The 17,294-nt window shown below is 42.3% G+C and overlaps 1 protein-coding gene across 4 annotated transcripts in view; it reads right to left on the reverse strand.

The window, feature by feature from the left end:
- The window catches only part of rft1 (RFT1 homolog), an 88,814-nt gene that overhangs the window by 54,768 nt on the left and 16,752 nt on the right, over positions 1-17,294 (reverse strand). For 3 of the 4 annotated variants that reach the window (XR_006315000.1, XM_043713124.1, XM_043713123.1), the window contains exons 4-5: positions 6,766-6,955; positions 1,430-1,531 (exon numbers count right to left, since the gene is read on the reverse strand). Coding sequence is in view for 3 of the 4 variants with exons in the window: in XM_043713124.1 (XP_043569059.1) it covers positions 1,430-1,531; positions 6,766-6,955 (292 nt within the window). In the remaining variant the exon portion in view is untranslated. The remainder of the gene's footprint in view (positions 1-1,429; positions 1,532-6,765; positions 6,956-17,294) is intronic. The other variant, XM_043713125.1, reaches the window with a different exon arrangement.

Here is a 17,294-nt window from a genome sequence, read left to right on the forward strand (position 1 = left end):
GTTTCGCTTCGGCGGGTCGGTGTGGACTTGTTGGGCCGAAGGGCCTGTTTCCACACTGTAATCTAATCTAAATCTAAATCTACACTATACCCGAATGCACCGGAAAAACATCAGGATATACACCACAACCAGAAAAACACCTGGATACACTGCACCCAGAAGAACATTCGGATACATGGCACCGGAAAACACCTGATAACATCCATCTACATGCATCTGGAAAAACACTAAGATACATGGCACCAGGATACATCTGAATAAACATCAGGATACACTACACCTGAAAAAACACTAAATTGTTGTAATCTGGAATGCAAAGTAGATTCAATCGTAACTTGCGAAAGGTGAGCTTAGATAAATTATTTTATTCTTTCATGGGATTGGGCATTGCTGTCATTTGTTTCCTGCTCCCTTGAACTGAGTTCAAGGACAGTTGAGAGTTAATCACATCCCTATGGGTCTGAAGTCTCACGTAGGCCAGACCATGTAAGTATGACGGAATTCCTTCCCTGAAGATCATTAGCAAATCAGATGCGTTTCTATTATGACTGGCATTTGTTCATTGTCACCATGACTAAATTACCTTTCAATTCCAGATTTAGAATCTAAGAGCTAGGAGCAGGAGTAGACATTCTGCACCTCCAGCTTGCTCTAACATTCAATACAATCATGGATGATTGCATCTTTGCTTCAACATCACTTTCCTGTCTGCTCTCTATAACCCTTCAATCCATTACTAATTAAAAAATCAAATTTGTCTGTCTGTCTATCTCCTCAAATGTATCCAATGTCTCAACTGTCCACTCACTCTGGGGGAGTGAATTCCACAGATTCACGATCTTCTGAGAGAAGCAATTTCTTATCCCAAACCTATGGCCTCTTGTTCTAGATGGTGCCTTATATACCTATTTTGTCAACCTCCTTTACATCTTATACACCTCAATTCAATCTTCTCTCAATTTTCTAAAGTCCAGAAAATATAGGCCTAAACTACTTAATGTCTCTTTATAAGACAAATCCCTCATTTCTGAAATTAATCTAGTGACCGTTCTGAATTTATTAATTAAATTCAAATTACACCACCTGTCACGGTGGGATTTGAACCCATGTACCCAGAGAATTAGCTTAGACCTCAGTATTACTACTTCAATGATATTGTCACAATGCTCCATCACACTCTGGAAGGGAAACACTTGATGTGCTACGGGGAAGAGCAGGGTGTGTGAAACTAACTGTTGGTTACTGTCTACAACAGTACCACATTAATGAGCATTCTGTTCATCGAAACATTGGCCTTGAGGCAAACGCTTTAATCGTGGGGCAAGATTATCATACTATCATGGGTAAGTAACAGTCTACCCAAACAGCTTTCTTTTAACTCATTCTAGTTTCAGTGATCTGTATATTTAGACTCAATTTAAAAACCCACCTGAGCCACAGAGAAGATGTAGAGACCCCAGTGCGGTACGATTGTGATACACAGAACAGTCAGCACACACTTTGCAACAATAGCAAGACTCTCAGCAATCACCTGCAAAGTGAGAAACAGAAGTACAGACAAAGCATGAAAGCCAAGAAATTACAGACACTGACCCCTTCCCCCTCCCCCCTCCCCAGACCCGAAGGTCCACAAACCACAGAAATTTACCCTTCCCTCTAATACCTGAGGATCCACAAACCACAGATATTGACTTCCTCCCCAGGCAAGAGGAAGTGCAAAACACTAAGACAGAGCCTTATCCCAAACCTTATCTTTTTTCTTGCTCTCAGGATGTGGATATTGTCCAGATCATTAATGCATAATTCTGAACACTTGTGATCCCAACAATGACACCTGCGGAACAAAATGTCACCAGCTACCATCCTGAAAAAAGACCCTTTAATCCCCACTTTCTGCCTTCTGCCAGTTAGCCAATGCACTATCCATGCCAGAATAGTGGGGGACTCAGTGATGATGATGCCATTGACTATCAAAAGCCAATAGGTACTTTTGCTGGAAATGATCATTCACTGGCACCTGTGTCATGCAAATATTATTTGCCACTTATCAGCCCAAACCTGCATATTCTCCAAGTCTTGCTCAATATAGGGGCGGCACAGTGGCTCAGTAGTTAGGACTGCTGCCTCACAGCACCAGGGACGCGGGTTTGATTTCAGCCATGGGCAACTTTAAGTTCTTCAGTTTCCTCCTGCAGGTTAGGTGGAAGGGCCATGCTAAATTGCTCACAGTCTCCAAGGATGTGTAGGGTAGGTGGCCATGGGATATGCAAGGTTACAGAGGAAGGGTAGGTGGTGGGGCCGGATGGCCTGCTTCCACGCTGTAAGAATTCTATAGATATGGACTGCTCCACTATCAAAAGAATCACAAAGGGTGCTGAATATCAGTGAACATTTCTTTTTGTGACCTTTTGATGGAAGGACGGTAATTGATATTGGAAATGGGAGTCTCCTTCAAAACTGAAAAAGAATCATGGAAACATCGAACATAGGAACAGGAATATGCCTGTTGGCCCTACGAGCCTGCTCCACTATTTAACATGATCATGGCTGCATCCAACTCTGTACCCTTTTGCCACTTTCTCCCCCGATCCTTTGATCCTTTAAGAACTATACCTACATCTTTCTTCAAAGTCTTTTCTATTTTGGCCTCAACAATTTCTTGTGGCAGAGAATTCTCCAGGCGCACCACTCTCTGGGTGAAGAAATTCCTCCTCACCTCTGTCCTAAAAGGCCAACACCATAACTTTAGATTGTGACTCCTGTTTCTGGACTCCCTACTCATCGTAAACCTCCTTCCTCATATGCCTGGTCTAATTCTGTTAGCATTTTACAGGTTTGTAGGAGATCCTGCCTGCCCACCTATTATCTTCTGTATTATATACTTTACACAGAGGGTGGTAGGTGCCTGGAACGAGTTGTCAGCAGAGGTAGTAGAGGCAGGCACGGTAGATTAATTTAAGATACGACTGGACAGATGCACGAGTAGGTGGGGAGCAGAGGGATACAGATGCTAAGGAATTGGGCGACAGATTTAGACAGTGGATTTGGACCGGCTCAGGCTTGGAGGGCGGACGGGCCTGTTCCTGGGCTGTAAATTTTCTTTGTTCTTCTTAGTTCTTTATATCTTTCTTTCATTTCTATCTTTGTTTTCCTCACTTCTGTTTCCCCGATCGGGTTTCCAAACCACTGCCACGTGCTATAGATACCATAGTGCTAATGTCGTTTTACTCATAAGAGAGAAATGCAGTCTAATGCAGTGGTAACAGTGATATAATTAGGGCAACTGGTAGAATTTAAACTGAATCAATATATCTGGATTTGAAAGCAAGTCTCAGTAATGGTGACAATGACAGCTGCCACTGATTGCTGTACTTACAACTTCAGACCCACAGCAATATGGTTGAGTCTTAATTATCCTCTGAAGGGGCGAAAAAAGCCATTTACTTCAAGAGCAACTAAGGACATGCAGCACATGTTGTCTGTCCCACAAAAAGAATAAAGCAAAAATATCTAATAACTTGGTCAAACAGGAATCCTCTTCCTTATTCTTTCATAGAATGTGGGAAACAACACATTGCCCATTCCTAGTTTTCATGGAACTATGTGGATTTCTTGGCTATTTCAGAAGACAGTCAAAACTTATCTACACTGTAGTAGTCTGAGTCACATGTGGGCCAGATTACCTAAGAACAGTAGACTTCATTCACTAAAGAACAGTACTGAACCAGATGGCTTTTCTCCAATAATAAGTGATAGATTCCTGAGATTAGCTTTCCTTTTGAAATATATTAATCAAATTTAAATTCTACCATCTGCTTGGTGGAATTCAAACTTGTGTCCCCAGAACCTTGAAATGACTAATCCAGTAACATTGTCATTATGCCAATGTCACCCCCAAAAATGCATGCTGACTTGTTCTAATAATACTACGCTTTACTAAGTGCACTGTTAAGACTTCCTTATGAGCATCAACTACCACAAAATGACATGACCTTCTCTCACTAATATCTCTACATACAAATGAGGAAGGACACCACTTCTACTGGTACAACACATCCATCCTAGGACAAGCCAAACAGAGACACACACGAGAATTCCTAGAAGCATGGCAGTCCAACCGGAACTCTATCAATAAGCACATTGACTTGGACCCGATTAACCACCTCCTGAGAAAAAGAACGGGAAATGACATAACTAAAGGAAATGGCATTGCCGCAGGAAATGACATCACCAACCTAAAGATATAAATAGAAAGCAGGAATCATTAGCAATGCTTCGTCCGGAGGCACACTGAATACCTAGTATGGTGAAGAAATGTCTGAAAATGAATCTTCCAGCTCAGCGAGAAAACCTACATTCAGAAACTCAACCTGAGCTACAAATCTTCTTAAGACTTGCTTCCTTTTTAACAATTTCCAACACTTTCAAGATGACTGATAGTAGTGACCTTTTTTGTAGATTGTTCTCTTCCTTTTTTGAATAGTGGTAACATTTGTGAGTTCCAATTCAGAATCTAAGGAAGTATACACTCCATCTCTGTATATATCTCTTTTACAATAATAGGACACAGGCCAGTATGAACTGTCCAATTTTAGTCCCTTGAATTTCTCCAGTACTTTTTACTCTGTTGATATTAATTATCCAGAGAACCGACTCGTGTGGTGACCCATAAGAAGTGGCAAATGGAATTTAATGCAGAAAAGTGTGAGGTGATTCACTTTGGAAGGAGTAACAGGAATACAGAGTACTGGGCTAATGATAAGATTCTTGACAGACAGATCTCTGCTCATCCAAGGAACAGGAGAATCGATGTTTCGGGCATAAGCCCTTCTTCTTATGCCCGAAACATCGATTCTCCTGCTCCTTGGATGCTGCCTGACCTGCTGCGCTTTTCCAGCAACACATTTTCAGCTCTGATCTCCAGCATCTGCAGCCCTCACTTTCTCTCAAAGATCTCTGCTCATCCACATTCTTTACTCTGAGAATAGTAGGAGCATGGAACGCACTGCCTGCAACAGCAGTAAACTCAGTAACTTTAAGGACATTTAAATGGTCATTGGATAAACAAATGGATGAAAATGGAACAGTGTAGGGTAGATGGGCTTCAGATTAGTTCCACAAGTCAGCGCAACATCGAAGGCTGAAGAGCCTGTACTGCACTGTAATGTTCTATCTTGGTATCCATGTGCATAGACCCCTGAAAGTTGCCACCCAGGTTGATAGGTTGTTAAGGTGGCGTATGGTGTGTTATCTTTTATTTGTAGAGGATTGAGTTTCAGAACGGTGGCACAGTGGTTAGCACTGCTGCCTGCCTCACAGCGCCAGAGACCCGGGTCCAATTCCAGCCTCAGGCGACTGTGGGGAGTTTGCACATTCTCCCAGTGTCTGTGTGGGTTTCCTCCGGTTCCATTCCACAGTCCAAAAATGTGCAGGTTAGGTGAATTGGCCATGCTAAATTGCCTGTAGTGTTACGCGAAGGGTAAATGTAGGGAAAAGGGTCTGGGTGGGTTACGCTTCGGCGGGTCAGTATGGACATGTTGGGCTGAAGGGTCTGTTTCCACACTAAGTAATCTAATCTAACCATGAGATCATGTTGCAGCTATAGAAAACTCTGGTGCAGCTGCACTTGGAAGTATTGCGTACAGTTCTGGTTGCCACATTTTAGGAAGGTTGTGAAAGCATTGGAAAGGATGCAGAGGAGATTTACCAGGATGTTGCTTAGTATGGAGGGATGGTCTTACGAGGAAAGGTTGAGGGACTTGAGACTGTTTTCATAAGAAAGAAGGTTGAGAGGTGACTTAGTAGAGACATACAAGATGATCAGAGGATTTGATAGGATGGACAGTGACCGCCTTTTTCCTCAGATGGTGATGGATAGCACAAGGGGACATAGCTTTAAATTGAGGGGTGACAGATATCGGACAGATGTCAGAGGTAGGTTCTTTACTCAGAGTAGTAAGGGAGTGCAATGCCCTGTTTGCAACAGTAGTGGACTCGCCAACTGTAAGGACATTTAAATGGTCATTGGATGAATATATGAATGATAATGGAATAGTATAGATTAGATGGGCTTCAGATTGGTTTCACAGGCTGGCGCAATATCGACAGCCAAAGGGCCTGTACTGCGCTGTAATGTTCTATGTTCTATCCAAGGTCAGGGAACTGCAACTCCTAGCCAACTGAGACCTGTCGTCAAGGAATTGACTAATCCCCCACCACCTCCTAACCCAACTTACATAATACAATGCAAGGGAAACATTCCCAGGTACAAGTCTCCAACTTATTATATAATCAGTGTGTTTGCTTTGGAAATAATTACATCAACCCACAACTAGAGAAAGCAAATGAATTACATGTAAATTCATATAGAACCAGCTCCAACCTGAGACATCAATGATATCCTGATCAACTGACCAATGGTTCTCATAAATTATCCATAGCCTGTGCAGCTATGAAGTGCTTGTTTGAATTGACAAAGATCAGCCAGGTTTCCTGCACTTTGTCATTATTGAAAGACCGTTGTAGATGTAGAAATTAGGTCAGGCAGGATCAGGCTTGGTTGTGCTGCCACCCGGGGTAAAAAAGTGCCAATGCTCACTGACTAGCACCACACAAAACCAGCAGCCACATGGGCAGAGCAACCAAGCTGTCAGCCAATCAGGTTCAAGACCAGCAACTTCAGGGGAAGAGAATCTTGGAAAAATAAAAATATGAAACAAAAGTTTTTAAGATCAACAAGTCAGTCACAATTTATGAACTACTCACCTTTAGCCTCACCAACATATGCACCTGTGCCAGGATCCACAACGGCTCAGAGAGGAGTTCTACTATAGCAGAGAGACCGAACGCTGCCACGCCAACTTCATAATGAGGTATTAGAGCTGGGTCTGGGGTTGTTACTAAATGGAGCCAAACCCAACCCAAAAGTAATGACCAGAGCACTCCAAGTGGAACACTGAAATAAAGAGCAAGCACAAAATCATTACTACAAACTATCAATGGGTTGCTTCAGGGTGGTACAATAGTTCTTTGTCCTCATTGATCTGATCCTCATTTCCACGCCAATCTGAAGTTTACATGATTTCAGTTTGTGAAATAAACTGGAGAACAGACGGAGCTAGTCAACTGGATACAAAATTGGCTTAAAGATAGAAGGCGGATGATGGCGGTAAAGTATTGGTTTTCGGACTGGAGGCCTATGACCAGCAGTGTCCTGCTGGGTCCAGTGGCTTTTCATCATTTATATAAATGATTTGGATGTGAATATAGGAGGTATGGTTAATAAGTTTGCAGATGACACCAAAGTTGGTGCGGTGGACAGTGAAGAAAGTTATCTCAGAATACAACAGAACCTCGATCAGATGGGCCAATAAGCCAAAGAGTAGCAGATGGAGTTTAATTTAGATAAATATGAAATGTTGCATTTTGATAAGACTAATCAGGGCAGGACTTGTACAGCTAATTGTAGGAACCATTACAGCTGGGTAGTGTTGCTGAACAAAGAGACCGATTGATGCAGGTAAATAATTATTTGAAAATGGAGTTGCAGGTGGACAGGTTGGTGAAGAAGGTATTTGGCCCACTGGCCTTCAATGGTCAGTGTATTGAGTAGAGGAGTTGGGACATCATGCTGCAGCTGTACTGGACATTGACCACTGTGTTCAATTCTGGTCTCCCTGCTCACGTTATTAAACTTGAAAGCATTCAGCAAAGATTTGCAAGGATGTTACTGTGATTGGAGGATTTAAGACATAGGGAGAGGCCAAATAGGCTGGGGCTTTTTAATCTCTGGAGTGTCAGAGGCTTATAGAGGTTTTTAAAATCATGAGGATTATAAACAGGGTGAACAGCCAAGGGCTTTTTCCCAGGGCGGGGAGTCCAAAACTAGAAGGCATAACTTTAAGGTGAGGAGTGGGGTGGGGAGGGGAATTTAAAAGGGACCTGAGGAGCAGTTTTACATGCAGAGAGTGGTACATGTATAGAGTGACCTAGCAGAGATGGCTTTGGAGGGGAGTACAAATAAAACATTTAAAAGGCATCCGGATGGGTACATGAATAGAAAGGGTTTAGAGGGACATAGGTCAAATGCGGGCAGATGGACTAGATCAGTTTATGATATCTGGCTGGCATGGACAAGTTGGACTGAAGGATCTGCTTCCAATAGACAACAGCTGCAAGAGTAGGCCTTCGGCCCTTCAAGCCAGCACCACCATTCATTATGATCATGGCTGATCATCCACAATCAGTATCCTGTTCCAGCCTTATCTCCATAGCCCTTGGTTCCACTATCTTTAAGAGCTCTATCCATCTCTTTCTTGAAAGTATCCGGAGACTTAACCTCCACTGCCTTCTGGGGCAGAACATTCCATATATCCACCACTCTCTGGGTGAAGAAGTTTCTCTTCAACTCTATTCTAAATGGCTTACCCCTTATTTTTAAACTGTGTCCTCTGGTTTGGGACTCACCCATCAGCGGAAAAATGCTTCCTGCCTCCAGAGTGTCCAATTCTTTAATAATCTTATACGCCTCAATCGATCCCCTTCATGCTTCTAAACTCAAGTACATACAATCCCAGTTGCTCCAATCTTTCAACAGATGATAGTCCCGCCATTCCGGCAATTGACCTAGTGAACCTACGCTGCACTTCCTCAATAGCCAGAATGTCCTTCCTCAAATTTGGAGACCAAAACTGCACACATTACTCTAGGTGCGGTCTCACCAGGGCCCTGTACAGCTGCAGAAGGACCTCTTTGCTCCTATATTCAATTCCTCTTGTTATGAAGGCCAGCATGCCATTAGCTTTCTTCATGGCCTGCTGTACTTGCATGCTTGCTTTCATTGACTGATGTACAAGAATACCTAGATCTCATTGTACTTCCCCTTTACCTAACTTGACTCCATTCAGATAATAGGCAAAAGTGAGGACTGCAGATGCTGGAAATCAGAGTCTAGATTTGACGCTGGAAAAGCGCAGCAGGTCAGGCAGCATCCAAGGAGCAGGAAAATCCATTTAAATAGTAATCTGCCTTCCTGTTCTTGCCAAAGTGGATAACCACACATTTATCCACATTAAACTGCATCTGCCATGCATCCGTCCACTCACCTCGCCTGTCCAAGTCACCCTGTATTCTCATAACATCGTCCTTACATTTCACCCTACCACCCAGCTTTGTGTCATCAGCAAATTTGCTAATATTACTTTTAATGCCTTCATCTATATCATTAATGTATATTGTAAACAGCTGCGGTCCCAGCACCGAACCTTGTGGTACACCACTGGTCACCGCCTGCCATTCCGAAAGATAACCGTTTATCACTAATCTTTGCCTACTGACAGCCAGCCAATTTTCAATCCAAGTCAGTATTTTGCCCTCAATACCATGTGCCCTAATTTTGCTCATTAATCTCCTATGTGGGACTTTATCAAAGGCTTTCTGAAAGTCCAGGTAAACTACATCCACTGGTTCTCCCTTGTCCATCTTCATAGTTACATCCTGAAAAGATTCAAGAAGATTATTCAAGCATGATTTCCCCTTTTAAAATCCATGCTGACTCTGACCTATCCTGTTACTGATATCCAAATGAGTCGTAATTTCATCTTTTATAATTGACTCCAGCATCTTTCCCACCACTGATGCCAGGCTAACCGGTCTATAATTCCCTGTTTTCTCTCTCCCTCCCTTCTTGAAAGTGGGACATTAGTCACCCTCCAATCTGCAGAACTGATCCTGAATCGATAGAACATTGGAAAATGATTACCAATGTGTCTATGATTTCTAGAGCCACCTTCTTAAGTAGTCTGGGATGCAGACCACCAGGTCCAGGGGACTTATCAGCTTTCAGACCTAACAGTCCATCCAACACCATTTCCTGCCTAATATAAATTCCATGCTGTATAACTCTATAACTCTTCACAGTTCTTACATAATGAGTCCAGTGAACAACTGCTCAGAATTTGACATTTATTGATTTTTTTTTTGGTCTTAATTTGATTTCATAGATTTTACTGTAGTGCACACTTATTATACTATACAACCTACAATAGGCTAAATAATTGCAACAATGGCAGAAGAGCAGCGAAGATTGTGAGGCCCTTATCATAATGATAGCAAGGTGGTTCAGTGGTTAGCACTGCCGCCTCACAGTGCCAGGGATCTGGTTTTGATTCCAGCCTTGGGTGACTGCCTATATGGAGTTTGCAATGTTCTCCCTGTGCTTGTGTGGGTTTCCTCCCACAATCTAAAGATGTGCAGGCTAGGTGGGTTAGCCATGGTAACAGAATTGTGTCGGAAGGTGGGGGGTAAAGGGAGGCAGAAGGATGGGGAGGGAAATGGAGGAATGCTCTTCAGAGGGTTGGTGCAGACTTCAATGGACCAAATCTACACTGTAGGGAACCTATGATACTTCTATGATTCAATGGTGATGGTACATTAAAACCTTGTGCAAGGATTAACAGTAGGACTGGATAAACTTCTAGAAAAGGGAAGCAACCAGTAGTTATGGTTCAACTGTGAACCAACAACATAGGGAGATGCTTGGAGATGCAGACTTAGTTTCATGCTTTAGAGAGTAGGTGGAACACAGGATCCCCAAGGCAGTAATCTCAGAAATACTACGTGTGTGACGAGCTTCACAATTTAAGCAAGTCAGATCAGGGAGGTAAATGTATGGTTGAGGGATGTTGTAGAAGGAAGTTGTTCAGAAGAGAGGGGTTTCACCTGAACAGAAAAAGACCTGACCTCCTGGCTGAGTGCATAAATCGTACAGTGCAGGTGGAGTTAAAAATGTAAGGCAGAGGGCAAATGAGACAAGACGGGGTACAGGGAAAAAGAAGTGAGGGAAGGCATAAGTGTTAACAGTGAACACGAAGAGGTCACCTTCCAAAGGACACAATGAACAAAACTGGGGAACTGGAAGCAGAAACTGCTCTAGGGAGGTATACATAGTAGCATTGACAGAAACGTGGCTCAAGCCTGAACAGGACTGAATATTTAACAGGAGAAAGTGAGGACTGCAGAAGCTGGAGATCAGAGCTGAAAATTTGTTGCTGGAAAAGCGCAGCAGGTCAGGCAGCATCCAAGGAACAGGAGAATCGACGTTTCGGGCATAAGCCCTTCTTCAGGATATTTAACATCCTAGGTTATAAGGCTTTTTGTAGACACAGAGTTGGTAAAGAGAGAGGAAGTGCAGTAATCTTGGTCAAAGTTAGTATTATTACCCTTGAATGGAGATGCAGTTCCTGAATTAGAATCTACATGGTTGGAGGAGAGAAACAGGAAAGGAGTGGTGACCTTGTTGGGTATTTATTATAACCTTCCAAATTGTGGGATGGAAGTAGAAGAGACCATATGTAGGCAGATTATGGAAATCTGCAGGACAAGCTGGGTTGTGATAACTGGTGATTTCAATTATATCTTAGGGTACCCTGGAATAAAGTTAGTGTTTGGGGCAAGGAAGGAGAGAAATTCTTGCAATGTGTGCAGAAGAACTCTCTGTAATAGTATATTTCCCATCCTACCAGGCAGGGAGCTGTGCTGGCAGGAAAGAAGGTAGGTCAAGTGGAAGATATCAGAGGAGCATTTTGAAAATAGCAATCATAATATTAAATTGTAAAAGGATAAAAATTAGTCAATGACTAAGATCCCAGACTTGAAAAGGGCAGAGTTTAGGGGTCAAAAAGTTGAACTGGAGCACGTTGATTGGAAATGCATTTTGGTGGATAAAACAATAGCTGAAAATGGGGGTATTTAAAAAAAATGAACAGGGTGCAAGTTAGGTATATACCCATGGGAAATAAATACAAGGTACCCAATGCTACAGTACCCTAAATGTCTAAGGATATGAGGAGGAGGTAAGGAGGGAGAAGTAGGCATATGATGCATACTGGAATAAAAATAGCAACAGAAGTTAGGAAGAGTATCTCAAATACAGAGAAGAGGCTAAGGCTGGAATAAGGAAGGCTAAGAGAAGGCATGAGGTGGCAGGCTCCACTAAAACAGCAAAATATTCTTCAAACACATTGATAGTAAAAGATTAGTGAAGGATAGAGTGGCCCATAAGGAACAAGCAAGGTAAACTGCTCACTGAAACAAAGGGTATGGTTGAGGTATTAAATTAGTGCTTTGCTTCTGTCTTTTCCAAATTAGAAAATGGTGACAATGGCCCAGTTGAAAACATGAGGGTTGAGCAACTGAGCAGTATAGTGATTAAAAATAAAAGGTGCTAAAAAGGCTGGTGACAGTCCATGTACAGAAGTCACCAGCCCTGACTGTAAACATCCTAGATTGCTGAAAAAGTTAAGGAAGCAGTCCGCAGAGCCGTTGATAAAAAGGATTTCAGACTTCTCTGAACATAGATTAGTCCTGGGGTACAGGAGTTTCCAAATATGACGCCATTGTTTAGAAAGGGGCAAACGTAACCCAGGAAATGACAGAACCGTCAGCTGACATTAATAGGGTGAAAACTGATGGAGATTATAATATGGGTTCAGGTAAATATACACTTAGAGAAAAATAAGTTAATACTAGACAGTCAACATGGCTTTGTCAAGGTCAGATCCTGTCTTGACAAATTTCATCGAGTTCTCTGATAAGGTAACACAGGCAGTGAATGGAGGATAGTGCTGCAGATGTTGTATATTTAGACTTCTGAAAGCATTTGATATGGTGCCAAGTTTTAAGGTTGGTTAGCAAATTAGAAATGTTTGGGACTGATGTGTCCTTGGCAGCATGGACTAAAAGTTGACAAAAAATAGGAAACAGAGGGTAGGTATAGATGGGCATTTCTCAGATTGGAGACAAGTTGAAAGTGATGTTCCCCAGAGATCAATGTTGGGACCCTTCCTTTTCTAATTTACATGAATGATTTGGAGATGGAGTGCAAAACCTCTAAATGTGCAGATAACACTAAGCTAGGGAGAATAGTGGGTTTTGAGAAGATTTGTAGCTCAGATTGAGGTTCTGGATGTAGGTTTGCTCACTGAACTGGAAGGTTCATTTCCAGACATTTCATCACCTTACTAGATAACATCTTCAGTGGGCCTCCAGGTGAAGCACTGTTGATAATTCCTGCATTCTATTTATAGGTTTGGGTTTCCTTGGGTTGGTGATGTCATTTTCTATTGTGATGTCATTTCCTGTTTTTCTCAGTGGGGTGGTAGATGGGGTCTAATTCGATGTGTTTTTTGATAGATGCAGGCTCAACGTTACAACTTTGAAGGGCATATAAGAGCAGAGAGACCTTGTGGTTCACATACATAATTCTCTGAAGATGGCCAGACATGTTGAAATAGTTGTTAAGAAGGCTTACAAGATTCTTGGGTTTATAAATAGATGTTAAAGTATAAAAGCAAGGAAGTCATAGAGATGCACAGCACAGAAACAGACCCTTAGTCCAACTCATCCATGCTGACCAGATTCCTAAACTAATAGGACATAGAACATAGAAAAGTACAGCACAGAACACACCCTTTGGGCCACGATGTTGTGCTGAGGATTATTTCTAATCTAAAATAAAATAATCTAACCTACGCACCCCTCAATTCACTGCTGTCCGTGTGCATGTCTAGCAAATGGTCCTATCTAGTCCTATTTGGCAGAACTTGGCCCATATCCCTCTAAATCCTTCCTATTCATATACCCATCCAGATGCCTTTTTAAATGTAATTGTACCAAATTCCACCACTTCCTCTAACAGCTCATTCCATACATTCACCACCCTCTGTGAAAAAGTTGCCTCTTAGGTCCTTTTAATTTTTTCCTCTCTCACCCTAAGTTTATGCTCTCTAGTTCTAGGCATTGCCACCCAGAGAAAAGACCTTGTCTATTTACCCGATCCATGCCTCTCATGACATTATAAACCTCTAAGTTCACTCCTCCACTTCTGACACAGGGAAAGCAGCCCCACCTGTTCAACCTCTCCCTATCGCTCAAACCCTTCACTCCTGTTAACATTGTTGTAAACCTTTCCTGAATCCTTTCAAGTTTCATAACATCCTTCCAATTGGTGGGAAACCAGAACTGCACGCAATATTCCAAAAATGGCCAAACCAATTTCCTGTACAGCTGTAACATGACCTCCCAGCATCTTTACTCGATGCTCTGACCAATAAAGCAAAGCATACCAAATGCCTTCTTCACTATCTTACCTACGTACTACTCCACTTTCAAGGGACTATGAACCTGCAGTCCAAGGTCTCTTTGTTCAGCGACACTCCCCAGGTCCTTACCACTAAGTGTATAAGTCCTGCCCTAACTTGCCTTTCCAAAATACAGTACCTCACACTTATGCAAATTAAATTCCATCTGCCACTCCTCAGCCCACTGCCCCATCTGATCATCCCGCTGTACTCTGAGATAATCTTCTTTGCTGTCCACTACACCTTTGCAGTGTCACCTGCAAACTTACTAACCATAGCCCCTATGTTCACATCCAAATAATTTATATAAATGACGAAAAGCAGTGGACGCAGCACCAATCTTTGTGGCACACTGCTGGTCAAAGGCCTCCAGTCTGAAAGGCAACCCTCCATCACCACCACCTCTGTCTTCTATCTTCAAGCCAGCTCTTTGTCCAAATAGCTAGTTCTTCCTGTATTCCATGTGATCCATAAGTTTACAGTCTTTCAAAACAGTAGACTTTGGGTTTCTGATATCTCACCATTTTAGCTTTTGTTTTCTTTATTCTGTCATTGAATGTGGGCCTTACTTTGCCCATCACAAATTTCCCTTGACCCAAGAGTCTTGCTTGGCCATTTAAAAAGGCTATTAAGAGTTAATCACAATGCTATGTGCCTGAAGTCATATGTAGGCCAGACCAGGTAACAGTGACAGATTTTCTTTGAAAGGACATTAGTGAACCAGATGGTTTTTGTGTGAGAATCGTTAATAATTTCATGGTTACTATCACTTTCAATTACAGATTTGTTAATTGACTTATTGCCACTCTGCATACAAGAACTTTCGAACCCTCAACATCAACCCTCACTCTTTCTGTCCTCATATTTACATTCCATCTCTGCACATCCATCCAACCCTCACACACCTCTCTCCCCCTCACCCTTTACAACCTTTAACCTAACACTTGGAATGCACAGCAGCTCAATTCCCTATATCCAGGATCCCCACCCATGTACGCAGTTCACCACATGCAAGTGCAGCATTCAGACTCCCATCATCAGAGCAAACACAGTACTAATGTGTTTCAGGCATCATGCTCTGTGCTAAGGAAAGTTATGTAATTTATTTGTATTAATACAATGTTCTTTTGAATGTTTGGATTCCAAATCTGTGGCATTTGGTGTTGGTCTATTTTGTGTTCAAGGGGTTTAATAATTAACTAGATCAGTCTTCTTGGAACTATGACTTTAAATCAGTGCATATCAGAGAGCAGCATGGAAACCTCCTGGAAAGTTAATGGAAGCTTGTTTAGATTGTGGGATTTTATGACAAGAGAAGAGAAAACATTAAGTTTGGGAATAAAACAACTTGCATCTTCCAGTTATCACCCACAATTGGAAAGATAGCATTAAGATGGGAGGCAATGGCCTAGTGTTATTATCACTGGACTGTTAATCCACAGACCCAGGTAATGCTCCGGGGACCTGGGTTCGAATCGTGCCATGGCAGATGGTTAAAGACAAATAAAACTGCAGATGCTATAATCCAAGGCAAACAAGCAGATGGATGGAAGAGCACAGCAAGCCAGGCAGCATCAGGAGGTGGAGAAATCGACGTTTCAGGTGTAACCCTTCTTCATAATTGGGCAGATGGTGACATTTGAATTCAATACATATCTGGAATTAAACAGCCTAATGATGACCATGAATCACTGTCGATTATCATAAGAACTCATCTCGTTCACTAACGTCCCTTAGGGAAAGAAATCTGTCATGTTTACCTGGTCTAGCCTACGTGTGACTCCAGACCCACAGGAATGTGGTTGACTCGGAACTGCCCTCTGGGAATTTGGGAATCAGCTATGAGGGTCAGTATTGGGATGAAGGAATTCCATTGTTAGGTGTAAAATTGCAGCAGATTAGGTCACTCCAGCCGGATCAGGACATTCCAGCCGGAGCTCGTCCACTCTTTCTCTTCTTTTCTTCCCTTTCTTATCACCCCCTTAGTGTTTTTTCCCTTCTCTCCCAGCCTCTAGCGATGACTCCCGGCTTCCAATGACTTGCAACCTCCCAGCCTGGCACGGTAGCTTCCTAATGTGGCGTGGCAACTTCCCAGCTTTGCACAGCAGTCTCCCAGCATGGGATCTCCCAGCCTGGCATAGCAGCTCCCCATATCATGCATGACAATGGCAACCTCCCAGCCTGGTACAGTGTCTTCCCGTAGCGGCCTCCCGGCCCGGCATCCTCCTTGTCTGGCATGGCAGAATGAAGCAATCTCCCAGCCTCATGATCCTCAGGTGAAGTCCGACGCGGTCTGGAGCCAAGACCCAGTGCAGATTGGAGGCTAGGTACCAGTGTGGTCTAGGTTGGAAGACTGTGGTTCTGAACTTTTATTTCTGCAATGCTGGACATTTTATTTCTCTATTCTCTAAGATCTGTAACTAAACAAGCTATACCTAGAGTACCTTTGTACCTGAGATGGCTGTAAGTGGCAATGTATGAAATTTTCACTGCACTCTGAGTACACGTGACAATAAAGTTTAATTCTAATTCTATGACTGTTTGCTATTAGGGGTGCTTCTAATGAGGCTACAGCATTCAGTCTTTTTGAGTGATACTCTCAAAGAGTTGAGAGGACTACTTAAATTGATTTTTAAAATAAGATAAGCCAGAACTTAGAGATTATACCTCCAGTCTGGGTTTTTAATTTCAGAGAAAACTAAACAACTTACGTGAATTGACCAAGAAGCATTCAAAAGAGTTCTCGACAAACAGTGAAAACTTGAGCAGATTAAAAAGCTAAAATTTTGTTGCTGGAGACAAAGTGTTTGTATTGTTACCTGTCTCTGAGAAACCATTAAAAACAATGTTCACTGGACCTTATCAAATCAAAAAGAAATTCAATATGGAAATTATGTAGAAAATAATCTAGACAGGAGGAAAAAGGATCAGTGAATGTGTCATCATAATATTCTAACTAAATATTATAAGCATGAAAGTCAGGAGAAAACTGTATTTAGAATAGCAGACCAACAGGAATTAAAATTAAAATGTCAGAACAATTAGAGAATGAATTTGGATTAGTGGTGCTGGAAGAGCACAGCAGTTCAGGCAGCATCCGAGGAGCAGTAAAATCGACGTTTCGGGCAAAAGCCCTTCATCAGGAATAAAGGCAGA

This window comes from Chiloscyllium plagiosum, chromosome 22, assembly GCF_004010195.1.
Source record: "Chiloscyllium plagiosum isolate BGI_BamShark_2017 chromosome 22, ASM401019v2, whole genome shotgun sequence".
NCBI lineage: Eukaryota > Metazoa > Chordata > Chondrichthyes > Orectolobiformes > Hemiscylliidae > Chiloscyllium > Chiloscyllium plagiosum.